The 19,785-nt window shown below is 37.7% G+C and overlaps 1 protein-coding gene across 1 annotated transcript in view; it reads right to left on the bottom strand.

Moving 5' to 3' along the window:
• Positions 1-19,785, bottom strand: part of oxct1 (3-oxoacid CoA-transferase 1) — a 67,701-nt gene that overhangs the window by 34,569 nt on the left and 13,347 nt on the right. The window contains exons 4-7 of the mRNA XM_003216229.4: positions 8,917-9,052; positions 7,118-7,267; positions 5,509-5,615; positions 1,028-1,088 (exon numbers count right to left, since the gene is read on the bottom strand). Of these exons, the coding sequence (XP_003216277.1) occupies positions 1,028-1,088; positions 5,509-5,615; positions 7,118-7,267; positions 8,917-9,052 (454 nt within the window). The remainder of the gene's footprint in view (positions 1-1,027; positions 1,089-5,508; positions 5,616-7,117; positions 7,268-8,916; positions 9,053-19,785) is intronic.

Here is a 19,785-nt window from a genome sequence, read left to right as displayed (position 1 = left end):
GAGCTGCCTTAATTTGTTAGTGCAGATGTAGCCTAGACTACTGGAATGGAAATCGGTTTTATATGCAGCTTATGTGGATCTCAACCTAAATAAATGGCATAGAAGTGGGGAACCCAAGGGCTATGTGTAGTCTTCTGCCTACCTTTGTGACAACACTCTTTTGGTCAGATCCCCAGGTGAAATGCAGATCCTGACAATTTTTAACTGAAATAATGGAGATCCCATCAGAAGAGCATCACTGCATGAGTGAAACAGCTCAATGCAGAGGTGAGCAGGAAGTCTTTTTCATTTATTTTTGAAAGAAGGTGCTCCTTTTTCATGTGTATGTCGATGTCACAGCAGTCGGTACTCATCCCATTCCTGCTCCAAGCGAAATCAACATCAACTCCCCACTGTCATCAGCTGCATGGTTTCAATTATATCTGTACACCATGCATTGGCTCTCTTTGAGCTCTTCACAAAGGCCCAGGGGCTTTTGCAAGAGTCTGCCAAAGGAAGGTGAAGCACAACCTGTTCTCACATGCGGACAAACATCCCATCCCAATATAATCTAGAGCACTGTTTGTGAAACAGATGGTTTTGTTCTAGAAGATAAAGAGAAGAGGCAATCCTTGAAGTGATTAGATAAAGCAGAGGCACACCATACAAGCTGGAAACTCCAAGGGGAGCAGCTCTGTTGTAAAATTATATCTCATGCTGGAATCGTGAAGCTGGAAAAAAATGTTAAATGCCTCTGTGTTTGTCTATATATGTTGTTTGTCTGTTGGCATTGAATGTTTGCCATATATGTGTTCATTGTAATCCGCCCTGAGTCCCCTTTGGGGTGAGAAGGGCGGAATATAAATACTGTAAATAAATAAATAAATAAACTGCAGTTTTAAAATTCATGCCTCATCTTTCAATCTAAACAAGATCCCATTTTATTTATTTATTTATTCATTCATTTATTCATCCATTCATTCATATCCAATTTATTCAAAGAAAATTTATTATCAACTATGAGGAAAATGGCTATGTTCTGCATTACCTCTACTACAGTGGTTCTGGCAGCTTTGCACATGGGCTGGTTAAAGTTTCTTGCAGTTTTCCTATCAGAGAAAGATAACATACATAAAAGATATAAATTGCTTGAAAATTTAAAATGTTATGAGAAAAAAACCAAGGATTGTAAAAAAAAAAAACTCCTTCAAATCCTTGAAGTGCTATCATACATAAAATAGGAAATACTTGCTCTCCTCTATCCCAGACACTAGGATTAGACAACAGATTTACAAGGTTGCATTATTTAATTGAGTGGAAGTGAAACTTCTAACTGGCAGAAGTAATTCAAGGATAAAGCAATGATATAACAAAAGTGTCCTGTTTTGCTGGACATTTTCAACTATCACTTAGGATCCTCTAGTTTTGAATATCTTGTACTGAGCAGAAGATTAAAACAGAGCCTGGGCTACTCCCTCCAATCTGAAGTTTTAGGATTTTGTGTGAACCTTTCCATATTGTAATAGTTTCTCCATTTTGCTTGGTCTGGAAAGATTTCTTTTCTAAGGACCAAAGTTCCTAAAATGCCCCAGTCAACCAGACTGGATATCACCTTGCCACTAGCATTAGTTTCCCTTTACACTGGATCATAATCCTGGGCTTTATATTGTGTGGCATAATATTAATAATGTATACATATTATTGCTTTTCCTTTTCATCTGTACTGAATTCAACTCTCAGCCTATTTTACTTTTTCTAAACAGGTTTTCCTTTCATTTTTAAACCTGTTTTAACTTATTAATGTACTCAATTTAAAAGTCTATTTTATTTATTTGTATAACTAGCTGTGCCCGGCCACGCGTTGCTGTGGCGAAGTCTGGTGGTATGGGAAATAAAGTATTGAGGAATTGGTGGTAGTTAAGGTCAAGGGTAAAGGTTTTCCCCAGACATTAAGTCCAGTTGTGTCTTACTCTGGAGGTTGGTGCTCATCTCCATTTCTAAGCCGAAGAGCCGGCGTTGTCCGTAGACTCCTCCAAGGTCATGTGGGATGACTGCATGGAGCGGCGTTACCTTCCCACCGGAGCAGTACCTATTGATGCACTCACATTTGCATGTTTTCGAACTTCTGGGTTGGCAGAAGCTGGGGCTAACCGTGGGGGCTCTCTCTGCTCCCCCAATTCAAACCTGTGGCCTTTCGGTCCAGAAGTTCAGCAGCTCAGCGCTTTAACACGCTGCGCCATCAGGGGATATTATTTCCTAAAGGTTGTGAATATACAATATTTCTGATTGGTTTTTTTTGTTTGTTGGAGGCAAGTATGAATGCTGCAATTAGGAAAAATGATTAGGATGTAATGGCCTTGCAGCTTTAAAGCCTGGCTGTTTCCTCTGAGTGATTTTTTTTGTTGGGAGGTGTTAGCTGGCCCTGATTGTTTCCTGTCTGGAATTCCCTTGTTTTCAGAGTGGTGTTGTTTGCAATATTTTATGTGCTTCTACTGTCTGTGGCCCTGAGAAAACAGGATTTTCCAGACTTTGATGATGGGAATACTTTGTTGGGAGGTGTTAGCTGGCCCTGATTGTTTCCTGTGTGGAATTCCCCTGTTTATTTACTATCCTGGTTTTAGAGATTATATTGTTCTGCATTATTCTATCCCAGTAATTATTTCATATTAAAGAAGAATCTCACTTATCCAACATTCGCTTATACAATGTTCTGGATTATCCAACGCAGTCTGCCTTTTCATAATCAATATTTTTGTAGTCAGTGTTTTAAATTCATTGTGATATTTTAGTGGTAAATTTGTAAATACAGTACAGTAGAGTCTCACTTATCCAACATAAACGGGCCGGCAGAACGTTGGATAAGCGAATATGTTGGATAATGAGGAATTAAGGATAACCCTATTAAACATCAAATTAAGTTATGATTTTACAAATTAAGCACCAAAACATCATGTTAGACAACAAATTTGTCAGAAAAAGTAGTTCAGTACACAGTAATGCTATATAGTAATTACTGTATTTATGAATTTAGCACCAAAATATCATGATATATTGAAAGCATTGACTACAAAAATGCGTTGGATAATCCAGAACGTTGGATAAGCGAGTGTTGGATAAGTGAGACTCTACTGTAAATACTACATAGCATTACTGGCCATGGAACTACTTTTTCTGTCAAATTTGTTGTATAATATGATGTTTTGGTGCTTAATTTGTATAACGATTACCTAATTTGATGTTTAATTGGCTTTTCCTGAATCCCTTCTTATTATCCAACATATTCACTTATCCTGCCGGCCTGTTTACGTTGGATAAGTGAGACTCTACTGTATATTGATAATCTTATATTATCTGCTCAGAACTGGATTATCTGAGGCCCCTTCTTCACAGCTGTATAAAATGCACACTGAAGTGGATTATATGGTAGTGTGGAGTCAAGATAATCCAGTGCAAAGCAGATAATATAAGATTATAAATGGGTTATATAGCTGTGTGGAAGGGCCTTGAGTCTACACTGCCATATAATCCTGTGCAAATCAGATAATCTGTGGAAGAAGTCTAAGTGAGGCCTAAATCTGCCTGTCCCCTAACTGAAACCTGGCTGTCCCTTGGTTGCTAGGCAACCAAGTGGGCAGAGATTAGCCCTCTAAACTGGCAGCAATTGGATAAAAAAATTATTGCTCTCCCTCTAATTAGGACTTTATTTTTCTTTTCTTTTTGTTGTATCAACCTTGAGGCGTGGATGATGGGTTGTGTTGTCAAATTTTGAGGTTGGGGGGCCTGTACTTTTGTTGTTTTGTGAATTGCCGTGACGCCATCACTCTTTTATATATATAGATTATATAGTGTTTCAACCTATTATTGCTTTTACCTGTAAGATGGATTGAGATATAGAGTAGGGCAAAAATACATGAAAAAATTGATACATATTTATTTGTATGTTTAGAAGTGTAGAACTGTAGTTACAGACACATCTCCCTACAACACTGGCATATTTATTTATGAATTGTTTGTGTGTGTGTGTGTTTCTGTGAATCCCAACCAACCTTTCTTAGTCTAAACATCAAAGCAATGTTACCATCAATTTGATGCATGGAATTCTTATAGATATGGGTTTTTCTGTCAACCTACCTCCAACAATAACATAAATTTCTAAATCTGAAACTCAAGATGTATTGGCAAAATGAGTGCTATTTAACAGATAGTTTTCTCTCTTCCCAGCATTTTCTTCAATTTAGTATACTTTGGTTTTGATATTCTACTGCCCCCTCCTGGTTATTTTTGTTTTTTACTAAGTTGTTAGCAAACTAATAAGTATATCCATGTAATTAGCACAGGCTGTGCTGACAAGAAATGGATGATCCAAATGAATTTACTACAATTCCAAAGCTGCCCTTTCACATGTGTTTGCATTATATCACTAGAGCAGACACAGGTATCTTTAGGAGTATTTGTTTTGATGCAACTCTCATGGGCAATTATATCTGGAATCTCTCCTGCAGCAATACAAGATCCAATACTGCTGGAAAGTTCAAGAAAACTTTCATGCCCCAAAATCAATAAATAACCTCATGTTTTTCCTTATCAACTGCTTTTAAAACATTTTCAAACAAAATCAGTAGCTTGATATTAACCCAGAGACAAATAGAATGATATGGCTACATCTAACAATATGTCCCATTAAGGACATTTAAAACAAACAGTTCTGTAGCTAAACTCAAAAGTTGGGAACCAGAAACTCTTGAAATGTTTGCCTGAGACTTAACCAAGCACTACGTTGTGTTCAGTAGAAGTCAGGGTCCACTTTATGAACGGAAAAGCAATATGAGATCCCAATACTGTCAGGCACTAGAAGTAGCATCTTCTATCCTCACTTGATCAAGAATCTGCCCCATAGCGCACTCCAGGTCTAATACCCAACTGCAAAAGCTCAGGAATGGAGAGCAGCAAAGTGGGATTAAGCTGAGTACAAGAAGACAATCATGTTTTAAAAATTAAGAAATTTGCCATTGAACTTCAAAGTTCAATCTCCATATCACAAGACAATGCTGGGACATATTCCTGTCTGAAACCCTGAAGGGCAGCTAGCAATCCATATAGGCAACACAATCACATATTGATTCAGTATAAGGCAGCTTCCTATTGCCAACTGAAAGGTTTGAGCCATCCATTTTTTGGTCTACCCAGGGCTCCTTAAAGCAGTGGTTCTCAACCTCTGGGTCCCCAGATGTTTTGGCCTTCAACTCCTAGAAATCCAAGCAGCTGGTAAACTATCTGAGATTTTCTGGGAGTTATAGGCCAAAAATCTGGGGACCCATAGGTTGAGAACCACTGCCTCAGAGTTTTTCTACTCGCAACACCTTTCGACCCAAGACTTCCTTGAACTGCACACCAGTTTGTATTAGTCATGAAACGGCAAATTATGTTGGTCCAACATTACTGAATTTCTCATCTAATGCTTTCCATATAAGCCTTCAAGAAACTCACAGATTTTCTGGGGAAATGTTTTTGAAGAAATTATATCTGTACCTGAAGATAATATTTCCAGCACGATCAGACTTCCATGCCTTCACTAGTGCAAAATCTCCTGTTATTGACTTTTCCATAATATAATGTCGGCCATCAAATTCCCTCACCTGTGGGAAACGGGAATAGTGGTGGAGAAAGAGTTGCAAAGTTATTTCACTCTGAAATGTTCTGAACCATACTAAGGTCTAAAATAATCCTATTCTGTATCACCCTGAAAAAGAGTCAAGGGTGAGAAAAGGGCTGAATAGACAACTGACAGTCAATAGTTAATGTGTAATGGTAGAATTATTATTATGTTTATTTATACCCCGCTACAAAAGAAGAATTACTAAGGTTTACGTCCAATTTTTAGTCACAACAAGACCAGACCTACATCAGTAGAATTTACAGAAGTGATGATTTACTATAATTCATTCAGTGAGCATTTACAAATAGATTGAAGCCAAAAGAGATCTAAAAAATGTTCAACAGTAAAAACACCATCTTCAGCTACCTGGCAAGTTTACCATAAGGTAAGCTCAATTGTTGCTGAACATTATACAATAATTACTAATACTAAAGAGCCCCCAGTGACGCAATTAGTTAAACCCTTGTGCCAGCAGGACTGACTTGAAGGTTGGGTTGCTGACCTGAAGGTTGCTGATTCAAATCCAACCGGGAAAAGCACAGATGAGCTCGTACTATCAGCTCCAGCTCTAGCTCCATGTGGGGACATGAAAGAATGAGACATGGCCAATTCTCTCACACCAGAAGCGACATGCAGTTTCTCAAGTCACTACTGACATGGAAAAAAAAACCTAATCTTGTCCAGCTCAAGATAGCACAAGACTTCCACATGCAGACCTATTTGAAGCTGAGCTGTATATCACCTACTTGAATGTATCATATAGTAACTGAAATCTCCCTGCATAGCCAGTCTGCTTTCTGGGGAACTGTTAGGATCAGAGAAGCATCTGGCCATATCCCTGGGGCCAAATGTGGAATGATGACACCAATTCCAAGACCCTTTGGGGTCTTCCAGAGGAATCTATGCTGATGGAATCATTTCTCATCTGGGCCTAAAGAGGCACAGAAAAGTCATGAGGGAAAGGGCTTTAGAGACAATGTGATAAGTCTATGAAGGGTTCTGGAACTATAAAAGGAGGAAAGGACTATAACCTCCATACCACTATACCACTGTTAATAGTCCTCACTAGTCTATTTACGTTTGCACTGATTTACCATTCATTGACTGTTTCCATGAGTCTACTCAATTTGGTACTAACCAACAGGACTGAAGCTATATTATGATAAATAAATTATGCCTTTACATTTATTTGCATTGTACCTAATGTGCACCATATGTGCATGTGTGTACTTTTCAGATTACACTCCATACATGTGAAGAAGCAGAATGTAGCCCATGAAAGTTTGTGCTACAGCATATTTGTCAATCTTAGAGATGCCACACAGGTGTGTTGCTTGGCTTAAGCTGGCTTACTTCACTTTTTTTTTTTAATTTAAAGAAAGATGTCTTAAATAAAACTGCAGGAAAAGGCTGACAGACAGATTAAGGATGGTCAAGCCCCTGCCAAAATCAAACTACAGTTCAAATCCATAAGTGTTTTACCTCTCTTGGCTCACTGGCCAGGGCAACAGTGCCATCTTTGTTGTATTTAATTGGTGCTCCCCCTTGCTGCACTAAAGTCCCATATCCAGTGCTGGTAAAAAAAGCGGGGATGCCTGCTCCTCCAGCTCGAATGCGTTCAGCAAGAGTACCCTAGGAGAAAGAGAAATCTATGATTACAAACACTGACAACAAAGAGAAAGCAAAACTATGGACTGAAAAAAAGAACCTTGCAAATCCTAAACAAGAAGAAAACAAATATAACAACAACAATTTCCTCTTTTTCTTGTTCACCAAACAACTCCAATCATATTCAAGCAGTACATACCAACTACCACTTGAATGTTATGGTTTGCAAACCCAAAGGCTTGCTTTTCGCGTGTTATTTCTTCGTAAATTGAGATTCAAATCCTAAAATTCAACTCTATTAAAGCCATTGGCCGACCCTTCCCGATGTCACAATCCTCCATATGTGTTAAGATGTTTCTATTTATACCATACCATACAGTTTGCTGGTTTGCTTATAACAAACAAGCACAAAATACTTAAAATATAAGAGAGAAGATAATACTTAGCAATATAAACAACAAAGCTGAGAAAGGCCGTAATAATTCCTGCTAATCTAGGGTCTCTGCAAAATGCAGATGACCTACAAATACAATCAAAAAAATCAAACATATTTTATGAGAGAATGGGAATACAGTCAGTCAATGATAACTGTAAAAACACCTTCATTCTATCCTCTCCACGCTTTACTGAACTGCAGTGATTATCTATTTTGTGAATTCAAAATCCACAAATTGTGCCGGCAAACCCAATTTTAGGAACTAAGCTTACTAATCTGAATAACTCTGAAAACTTTCAAAGAATGACCAAATAGAAAATACACACATTCACTTATGGATGTCAGATTTAACCACAAGATGGCACCAGATACAGTGATTCTAGAGCAGATACATGCACACAAAGCCTCCTTGTTGGACCATTCTTCTTTTCCAAATAAGCATGTGTAAAAGTATGCCTTATGGCCTAATTTCTAATGTAACATTATTGAAACTTTCCACTTGATTACTTTTTGATATCTGATTCTTATTCCAGAAAATCTACTCAAAAAAGAATTGTTCAGCCCCAATAAATTAGGGTTGCCAGAGCATTATGCTAAGTGTGTTGTCAAAGGCTTTCATGGCCCAAATCACTGGGTTGTTGTGCATTTTAGTTATACAGGCTATACAGCCCAGAAAATGCACAACAACCCATTATGCTCCTGTACCATTAATGGCTCTGTAAAAGAGGCAGTTTCAAAAGTGTTGTGTTGCTTGTGATACAACCAGATAACAAACTCCTGCTAAAACCCTTTCCTCTAAATAACCAATGAAGTTACAGAATTTTCTCTGATTTTCACTTTGACAACATTAGTTACATGAAAGCTGTTTGATGAAGGATCCCGGTCCATGACTCCCATAAATTATTTACAGTTGAGAGAAAAACATTATTTCTGGCTTTACTGCTACATGGGAAGCCAAGATGATCTTCAAGCAGAAAAACTGTTATTTCAGGGGGAATGAAACCCTATCCAAACCAAACTGAACAACTATTCCAAGATCCCCTCAAACTTACAATCCTTATATCTCATACCTGGAATAAGAGTCAGCTTATTTATTATCATGCACTCCAAAAAGAAACACCAGAAGTGAATTCTGGTGCAGCAAGCCCTGAAACTGAGAATAAAGTCCAAAGTTGGTACAAAAAGCTATCTGACTCCAAAAAAGAGCTCATCAAGTTCATACAGGAACTCAGTTTACCTGTGGTGTAAGTTCAACTTCCAGTTCTCCAGATAAATATTGCCGCTCAAATTCTGCATTCTCTCCAACATAGGAAGATATCATACGTTTAATTTGCTTGGTTTGAAGTAGGAGTCCAAGACCAAAATTGTCTACCCTGTAATGAAAAGACAATCACCATAAGTAATCAATTCACAGAATATCACAGACATTCCTGGGAAGACAGAAAGTTAAATTCGTAGTTTGCAATTTGTGAAACTCTATGACGCATTCCTTTCTCTCCTGCCCCCATGAATTTTTGGCTTCTACTTCAGGCACTGTTGCATCCACCTGTGCTTAAAAATAATGCAAGTAAATCAAATTTACATATTCTGGGCTACCTGTGTTTATAATTTCCTTCCCTCTTAGGCTTTCCTGCTGCATTATTCCAGTTACTGAGTCTCTTCCATACAAACAAAAGTAATTAATAACACTGACGTACACAGATTTTGATGCCTCGAAGACCAGAACTGTTTCTGGGTATATTTGACCTGCTGATTCCAAAAATGGCACAAGTTTCCCCTTATTAGCCCTAGTTTTTTAGATATATAACATATGCCATGTAGCAGTCGCTATCCACTCGCCATAAAAATCATGCTAACCATATCTCAGAAACTAGAGTTTATATGGTCTATCCAAGGCATGGACAAACTCCGGCCTTCCAGGTGTTTGGGACTTCAACTCCCACAATTCCTAACTGCCAGTAGGCTGTTAGGAATTGCAGGAGCTGAAGTCCAAAACACCTGGAGGGAGTTAAAGTCCAAAACACCTGGAGTTTGCCCATGCCTGGTCTATCTAATGCAATTTTCTGAACCAGCATCCCAAATAACTCCAGGAACAGACCTAAGTACTAAGACACTAAAATAACAACTGTATTTTTAACCTAACACATACAGTACTGTTTAATTGTTGTTTTTTAGGGGGTTTTTTGTATTTGCTTTGTTTTAAATTGACCAAAGTGTGTGGCTGTTTGCCACCTTGAGTCCCCACAGGGAGAAAGGCGAGGTATAAATAAATTAAATAATAATAATAATAATTCTTCAAGCAAAAGGGCACACAAATCTTCCTGTGCACAGAATATCCTGAACTTACCTCCTGTTCTTTTCAAACAATACAGTTATACCATGAAAAGCAATGCCATCTGCTTTATGACTATGTGGGTCAAAGAGCTTCAAATCCATCAAAAGGAGTATATTACACTATGTAACAAAATTTGAAAGGTTTTCTGTTCCTGGTTTGAAAGTGTCATTTCCTATTTAATTGTGTGGTACTTACTTTGAAAATAATTGTTATACTCCAGAAACTTCATTTTTGTGGCTGCCACAAACTATGTTGAACTAGTTGAGATTTGATGACATATTCATTGAAAAACAATAGCAAAATGTGCTGCAAGGTGTTCCTCAAAAGCAAAGTTCTTGATAAACTTTTTCAATGTTTTTATGATAGAACAAATTAGAAAATGACATTTATAATCCAGGAAGAAAACTTGGGTTATACAGTATTATGAATGGTGGCCAAAATAGCATTGCTAAGACAACTAGGTTTTCGAGTAGAGAGTGGACAACATGTACCCCTCCACGACTTGCTGTATCACAACACCCATCAGCCTTGGCCAAGACATTGGTAAAAAATGATAGAATTTGGAGCAGGTTCCAAGCCTGAGACTACAACACCCATCACTATAGAATCACAGAACTGAAAGTGACCATAGGACTATCTGGTCAAACTCTTTGCTTGATTGTTATAAATAATTAAAACACTTCTGAGAGATGCCCAACCAAACTCTGTTTAAAGATCTACAAAGATAGAGAGTCCACTATCCTATGAGACAGTCCATTCTGCTGTTGAACAGTTCTGACACTAAAGATATTCTTCCCAATGTTTTGGTGGGTTATCTTTTCTGGCAACTGAAATCCACTGACTTGTGTTATAGTTTATGAAACAAAATGGCCAATAGGCAGGGAAGGTGGAAACTGTAGTCTCAAAAATCTTCAAGAAACCAGCTGGGGGAAGAGCACCTTTTCTTTAATTATACATTTATAAGATTTTTATTCTCCTCATATCATAAGAGTTTTGAGTCCTTCAGATGTCACTGAAGTGACTTACAGTAAAATCAGAGGAAAAAGTTCAAATATAGGATGAAAGAACAGAATAACAAAAAGTGGAGTATAAACATTCTAAAAACATATTTAGCATCTGCATAGTTTTAAAAAAACTATTCCTAAGGAACTTCTGCCCTAAAAAATTCTGTTTCTTGTTCACTGAGACAATAGTGGGGAATAAATGCATGACAAGCACCAAAGCCACAAATTATATTGGTTGCTTTTCCTCCACATGTATTTACGTGATGCATCATGTGTCACAAGGTCACAACATTCAGAAACCTAGGAAATGAAATCTGATCGGGACTACAAGTCAAGGTTAATATTTGCAGCCACTCATGTATGACACACTGTTCTAATGCAGCAGCTGACTTCAGAGTCTGTGTTTCCATTCCTCATCTGTAGGCTAAACAGCAAACAAGCTTTTCAAACATAGTGTTGGTCTTTAGAGCCTCTGTATTATAGGAATACCAAGAGAATATGACCCTGCCAGCATAGGAGCTAAAATTAGAAGCCACCTGAAGCACAAGACTGACACAACTAATTCAAAAATCAGCACAATAATGTTCAGTAAATTATCTTTTACAAATTAATTGAAGATGAATTAGCAGATCTGAGGATTTCTTCACAAAAGTTTTCTAGCTTTATTTACTTGGCAATCTCAAAATGCTTTTTTGTTGCAAATATGTGCTGAAATACGTGTGAAAAAATTAACTGAAGTTCAAATGCTACACAGACAAAAGCTGAAAACACATACACACACCATGACATTATCATGCAAAATTTCAATTGGTTTAAATTCTCCCATAGGCAAAATAGGTCAAATTTAATCCCCAACAATGTGGATTTCATAACATTTTGGACTATTTGTAACTATTTGTAACCAAATTCAACAAATCAAGGAAAATACAGTTTTACAAATGTAGTTGTCCATCCATTTTCAAACTTTGTGGATTTGATTATTCATGGATTTGATTAAAATCTCTCTAGGAATTTCTAGATCCTCCAATCCAACCTTATGGTCAACTTCCTCTGGTCATGCTGGAGGACGCACAGATTTCTAGAGAGAACATCTTTCTAGGAATCTTTAGGACCTTCAAAGTAAGTTTATGGTCAGCTTCCAGCAGAAGTCAACCACAGAGCCATGCTAGAAGACCTAGAAATTCCAAGAAGGGTATTATCTCAGGTAAGAAATAGTAATTTCATTATTCATGATTTTCACTTTCACAGGGCTCCAATGTCTTTAACTCCAATGAATGTGGAGACATGACTGCAAAACGTATTTGCAATATTTAGTTTGGATTAGCAAACATTTTTTATTTTGTTATAATGCAGAATAACTAAACTTGAGTACCCATTTGCCACTTGCTGATATCATAACAGGTTTTCTTTTGTATACAATAATAATGTACAATTTCTGAATGAAAATGGACCTGCAGGACTTCCCAGACAATATCAAATATAATACCCATTACCTCTGCCAACTGATAGTGTTGAGTGGAAATTACAATCCAATATCTGGGTATTCAAGGTTAGGAAATACCAAGCAAATGCTCCAGGAAGCTCACAAGCAAGGTATGGAGGAATAATTCATCCAACTGTTTAGTTGTACTCTCTTTGAAACTCATTTATCATAGCTAATACACTAAGAAAAATTCATTTTAAATAGATGTTTTTATTTTTTAAAGAAGCTGTGGACTTCATAAGCTATCTTCCAATACTATCAGACAGGACATGGCAAAGATGCGTAAACCTGCTCTCTCAAATTCCAGGGCTAGATCAAATGGTCTTTAGTTACAACAGAGAAGATTCCTATTAAATATTTAGGACAGGAGTTAAGCAACCACTTTAGAGACAAGGGTCAATTCTGGCCCCTATGTACCCTTGGCAGGTGCACTAATGATTTCTGGACAACTCTGATATGATCGGAAGTCATTCTGGGATCTACTCTATGCTTTGCTAATTGTAGCCAAGGGGGGCAATTAAGACAAACCACCGTGTTTTGGTAATTTTGGTAATTCTTTGCCCCACCCTTCAAAAACTTAAGGGGATCCCAGGAACACAAAAAAGGATGATGGCTACATGCAGCCCACATGCCAGATTTCCCCCCCTTCTGATTTAGCAGAAACTTCTTCACAGTGATGTTAGTTAAATAATAGAATGAATTACCAGATGGTGGACTGTCCCTTATTAAAGGCTTCAAGAGGGTAGCATAAAATGTATTTTAAATTCTCTAGCTCTCAATATGAATGGCCAAAACAATCTAAAAGCAAATTCAGCTATAAGCATATTTGCTGCCATCACGTGTAGTGATGGCCACTAACAAAATGGACAAGTTAAAAAGGGGTGGTAAATCAACATGGCTACTAGTCATGAGGATACACATTTTCTCTAATACCAGAATATATTATACATCTGCCCATTAGTTATTGAGAGAGAAAAAATGTATTCTTGCATTTAAGTCCTGCTTTCTGTTGGCACCGGGTTTGTCACTGCATGACGAAAATATTGGTCTATATCAAGCGTTCTCAAACTTTTTAAGCCAAGGACCAGTTCATGCTTTTGGCTGTTAATAGCCATGTAAATTAGTATTGTACATTTGATCGAAACCAACATGATTCTTCTTTAGTACTTCAAGTCCAAAGGAGTCTTATTTCCTATTGGTGGTCATACACACACAAAGTTCTCTACATTTTAAAATGTCCTGTCATGTAGCCTTCCACACATGGATCCTCTTCCTAAGCCTATCCCCTTAGTCAAATGTAAACCACAGTCCTGGGTGAATTTCTCATTGAATATCTTCATGGATGCAGTGTTGGCAGACAAGCAATAAACTGAGCTTGGCACAGTACCAGCACAACAGATGATAAGGCAGTAAATATAGTTCACACAAATACTTGGCCAACGCAGTCAACATGACCCCATGTAGCCTTTCTTCCCTTCATTCACTCTCTCAGGGTCCATCTACAATCAATGCAGTTTGACAGCACTTTAATTGCCATGGCTGCATGCTATGGAATCATGGGAGCTGTAGTTTGGTAAAACACCAACACTATTTGACAGACAAGGCTAAAAACCTTGTGAACCTACAGTTCTCAGGATTCCATAGCATGGATCCAAAAAAAAGAAAAATCATACATCTGACACACAACAAGGAGACTAAGTTCAAAAATACAAGCAATTATCAATGCATGTACAACATCACCTATCATATAATAGTTATCCAAGCATTTGTCCTAATGCAGCTAAAATAAGAGTATTCCGTGCCAAAGAGAAAGATATCATCAGGTTTGGTGGAAGTACAGTTTTTGGCAAAGTACAAAAAAGGTCTTCAGAAATGAAAACTTAAACCAAAACAGATCAACAAATATTAAGCAATATTTCCCAATTATCACAAAAGTTAAGCGCGTGGGTATGAGAGAACAGATATACCAATGCTGTTATTTTATAAGAAAACCTGTCTAACTGGCTGGCTACCATTTTGCATAGAAGTGCTTGTTGTAGCTCAGCAAGCAGATGAGGATTTTTCTGATTTCCCTGAGGATAAAGCTGTCAATATCAGGAAAGAATTAGAGCCAGAAGAGGCCCCAAAAGGGGCTGATGTTTTGGATTCCATAGGGGAAAGTGAAAATCCCAGATCCCTTGGGAAGGCCTTCAGTTGATGGAGAGTTTCCACGAGAAGCTAGATTAGGTTTAAGAATGGAGGAAGTGAAAAATAGGCTAATGAGGCGCTTTGAGAGACTCCGTGAAAAGATCTTGAAGTCCAGATGCGTTCGACATAATCTCATGGCTACTTGGTTGGGCTTAAATTAAGGAGTGCTGTCTTCCTGCCTTTCAGAGGAGACAACGTTGCCAAAGGAATGGCTCTCCTGTCTTGCTCTCAAGTTCATGATTCAAGTACTTTCAAGTTATCTGGTTCATGCCTTTGTTTCCTTGAAGGATTTACGTATCTTGGAAAAGTTCTTTTTTCTGGTTTATGTATTTATGGTTAAAGTACTGCTGTGGATTTTGATTCTCTTGAATTTGCATTTTTGGATTTCTACTATTTTATAAGGGCCTTCTGGTGGCACAGCAGGTTAAACCGCTGAGCTGCTGAATTTGCAGACCAAAAGGTCGGCAGTTCGAATCTAGGGAGGGGAGTGAGCTCCTGCTGTTAGGCCCAGCTTCTGCCAACCTAGCAGTTCGAAAACATGCAAATGTGAGTAGATCAATAGGTACTGCTCCAGCTGGAAGGTAACGGCGCTCCATGCAGTCATGCCAGCCACGTAACCTTGGAGGTTTCTATGGACAATGCCAGCTCTTCGGCTTAGAAATGGAGATGAGCACCAACCCCCAGAGTCAGACATGATTAGATGTAATATCAGGGAAAACCTTTACCTTACTTAGTATTTTACATTTCCTATTCTGATTATTCCTTTTTAAATGCCCCTTTTCCCTTTTTACCTGCTTTCTTCAATAAACATTTTTAGATAGAATTACTGGACTCTGGTGTGGTGCTGGGTGAACAGGTGTTTTCAGTGCTAGAGTGCAACAGTGCTACAGAAACCTCTGGCATGATGCAAGTGCCACTTAATGTGTCTCAAGGAGCATCAAGATCAATATGAACATTGATATCAAGTCATTTTAGGCCAGCTAGGAAAAATCCAGGAAGCAACAACTATGCTACAGCTAAATTAATCTGTTTCTCATCAGTGGATAGAAGGCTGGTTAAGAAAGGTATGTATGCCACTTTGAATTCTAGGAAAGCATAAGCAATAAGCATATCCCTTTCAAGAGGTCACTCACACAAATAATGTTACAATGTACATACAAAATGAGTCCCTAATTTCCCCACACAGTTCACAAGGTAAGGGAACATTCTGGTGACTTCGGAGGCAATATAGTAAGACACCATAATCACACAATCAATATCCATAGCTTTGCTTACTTGAGCTTGGGGAAAAATAGTTTCTCTTTTGCTGGATCCTGCAGTATTTGCTGGATCCTGCAGTACAATTCTATAGCATACTTCCTCCCAGAGCCACACTAGAGGGCCCAGTAAATGCCTTGAGATAATAAATCTAGGTGAAAACTCTAAGGTATGCTGGAGCCAGAAGGAATTTAATGGCACTCCAGATTATCTATTGTTTGTGATAACCACAGTTTATCCAGGAATGTATCCCAGCAGATACAGGGGTCTTAATGTACACCAAGAACTTAGGTCATAGCAACAGCTCAGCTCCTCAGTTTCCTTCTCTTTCCCCCTCAACCAGCTCCAAATGATTTCACTGTCAAGCCACATGAGAACATAGTGCTATTATGAATCTAAAAGGAGGACAAAGCTTCCTGCTATCAATCAGAAACCTGAAGTAACGGCTACCAACCAAAAGAAAGGTGTTCTCCCACATGGATCAGAAAGCATTCTCTGTCATCTCCAACGACTCCCCTCCAAATAATTCTTTAAGTAAAAAAGCTTTCTAGGAAATATGCTCAGATGACTGTCCATAAATGGCGATTTAACCAAAACCCTATGATTCATACTGAAGTAGTATGTTAAGTCCAGTTCTAAAAAAGAAATATTAATTTATGTCCAAATATTAGAATTCCAACCCCACTGTTATCTAAAGCAGGTCAAGTGTGCATAAGTGCATTATCTTTGATGGGCTTTAAAACAAATGCAAACTTTGAAGTGTAAAGAGGACTCAATCAGGCCATCCTATCAACAGATGTAAACAAGATTAGAACAGAGGGACTTGTAAAAATCTGCACTTGCTGTGATGCTACTATTTTGGTTTGTACTAGGGAAAGAAGCTAAAGTGCAAATAAAAGTCTATAGATCCAGGTTTGTCCAAAGGCAGAGAACCATAAATCCACCAGATAGGTCAGACTAAAACTCTCACAAAGCTTTGTTGTTGATGATGTTGTTAAGTTTACTTATATCCTGCTTTTTCGCTCCATACGGAGACTCAAAGCGGGTGACAACTAAAAGCACTTTAATACAAACTTAAAATATACAAATATTTAAACAGTATTAAGACAGTGGGTTTTTTTCATCGTTATTCATGCTGGCTTGAAATCCAAATCATGATAAGAAGCAAATTTTCTTCATTCCTAGTGTAGATTGTGCATATGTGGTAGAACAGAGGTTTTATACTGGAAGTGGTCTGTAATCATTCCAAGTATGAAAGAAATGCTACTGTCCAGGACTGGTTGCTACCAGAAAAGAAAGTGACAGAACATCACTTCTTGTTATCAGTCATTCCAAATACAGATACTGCTCCAATCAAGATGTAAAGCAATAACATTCTTTCTTTCACAGATCCGACCTCTAAAAGATTATGACATTCAGGGATTCATGGGGAGAACTTATTTTCCATGACAAGCTGCTGCTGACATTGGTAACATTTCTACAAAGCCTCTAAAGAATTGCTTCAGCATAAAAAAAAAAGTAAATTAGCATATTCTATCTGGGACTCAATTTCTTTTCCAAAACACAAGCATAACACAACCAATAAATAAGTACACAGTGACTGATGTTATAGCTCTGACTGATATTTTTGAATGGAACTCACTTTCCTAATTTTGTATGCAAAAAGGGGCCCAAATAAGCCATTGTAATGCTAAATGTTTCTATATGAGAGAGCCAGTGTGGTGTAGCTGTTTGCAGGGTGCAAATCCACATTTGGTCATAAAAGCCTATTGAGTAACCCTAAACAAGTCACACTCTCAGCCCCAGAGAAAGGCAATGGCAAGCCTCATCTGAACAAATCTTGCCAAGAAAACCCTGTTTTACCTTAGATTTGCCATAAGTTGGAAATGACCTGAAGGCACAAAACAACTACATTTTGTGCTCCCACAGGCAGTCAAAACGGTATTACTTCAAAAGCCCTTTGATGTTTTAAACCATTTTCAAAATTATTTATTTATTGGATTTACATCCTGCCTTTTTCCCAGAATGGAATTTTAATTAGCTTTTTTTAAAAAATTAGCTCTTTAAAATAGGGTTTAATCTGATTTTAAAGAATGTTTTCCTTCCTTTTATGGTAAGTCACTTTGGGAGATGCAGTGGGCCGAAACATATGTCGATTAAATAAGAGTAATACACACACTCTAATGTATAAAACATACATTACTTACTGCTAAATCAGGCATTTCATGCTCTTTTAGTCCCCAGGATTTTCTCTTATCACACACACACACACATGTTTAGAGTCATACACGGCCTCCAAGGCCCACTTTTGTGGTTTCCAGAAACCCTCCAAACCTTCCCAATTATGTTGTCAAAGGCTTTATCTATACTATGCTATTTTTTAAATTATGTTTTTATAAAATTATTCTTATTACCATTCTTATTACTACTACTATTACCCTGCATCTTTCCCTTGCTCGAGACCCAAAACAGCTATAATTGTTTTTGATTATTTCCCATCCACTTTCCTGAGGTCCCCAATGTGAAAAACACCCTCAAAGGGAAAAAAAACCCACCATGAGCAACACAAAATGAAAAAGCATGCAAAGTGGAAAATTTGACATGTCACTTCTGGAGCTAAAAATGTTCCCTGCTTCCCCTTCCCATGTCATTTCCCCTCTTGTTATATACGGGACATCTGCCAACTGAACTGTGGAGATGCCATGCTAGTAGCACCATTGAAAGTGAAAGCTCTCCTGGCAGACGACAGCATACAACAGATTAGGGAAGCATTATTATCATCAAAAGGAAAGTGTTACTGAAAACAGAGAAGTAGAGTATACCAAGTTGCCCAATTCTTCAGTAGTTCCTAAATATTTATCAACTTAACAGAATTAAAGTAATTACCAAATTCTAATGTTTCTTAAGCAACATGGTAAAACCTGTTCACAGTTAAATATATAACTTTATATACTTTCAACACACCATCTCTAGTTCCCAGCAAATGAGAACTAAATGGGGTAATGAAAGGAGACCAGGAGTGTCTTAATGATGGACAAATTGGTATTATCTTATCATTTGGCTACAATGTCAATAGTAGTATAGATAAACGAGAGAAGGAAATTTTGTTAACATTTAACTTGTGAAGCATAAACATTAAAGGAAAGTGCTTCAGACCCTGACCATCCACAGTATCAAGAAAGCATTCAGTTTCTGTATTTGAACTGAGACACTTGTTAACAACCAATAATATGGGGCAATGTTAATTTAAATGTAATTGCTGCTTTTCTTGTCACATAAAGACCTAAGGGAGAACATGTACTACCAGGACAATAATTTTTCAAAGTCATGTTAGGATCACCTGTCCTAGCATGCCAGTGTTCATTGACTAAACGGCAATTTTTTTTTTTACCATATTAGAACCAGGATAAAATGTGAAGGACATTCAAAACACTTTGAACATTTAATCAGGTAGAATGTGAATTTGGTTCTAGAGAAGGAGATACATTAATTGAAGACAGAGGAGCTGCTACTCAAAATGAAGCAGAATCTTCAAGAGAAGGAGTTGAAGAAACAGGGAATTGAGAACAAGTAGATCTCTGATGTGATTTTGGAAACTGGCCCTATCTAATGCTAGCATGTGGCCACCAATCCAAAAAAAAAATACTTTTTTCTGCATTTACTATTTTAAGTCCAATGATTCCCAAAACTCCAGTCCTCCTGGAGTTCTGGACTTGAACTCCTATCAGTCTCTGTTGCCTTAGGATTCTGGGGGGTGAAGTCCAAAAAATGTAAAGGACCAAAGTTTAAGAAACACCGATTCATCCCATACACACCAAAGGGAATTGCCAATTATTTCCA

Source organism: Anolis carolinensis, chromosome 2 (genome assembly GCF_035594765.1).
Source record: "Anolis carolinensis isolate JA03-04 chromosome 2, rAnoCar3.1.pri, whole genome shotgun sequence".
Classification (NCBI taxonomy): Eukaryota; Metazoa; Chordata; class Lepidosauria; order Squamata; family Dactyloidae; genus Anolis; species Anolis carolinensis.
Note: the sequence above shows the minus strand (reverse complement) of the source record. Positions and strands in the feature narration are given on the sequence as shown.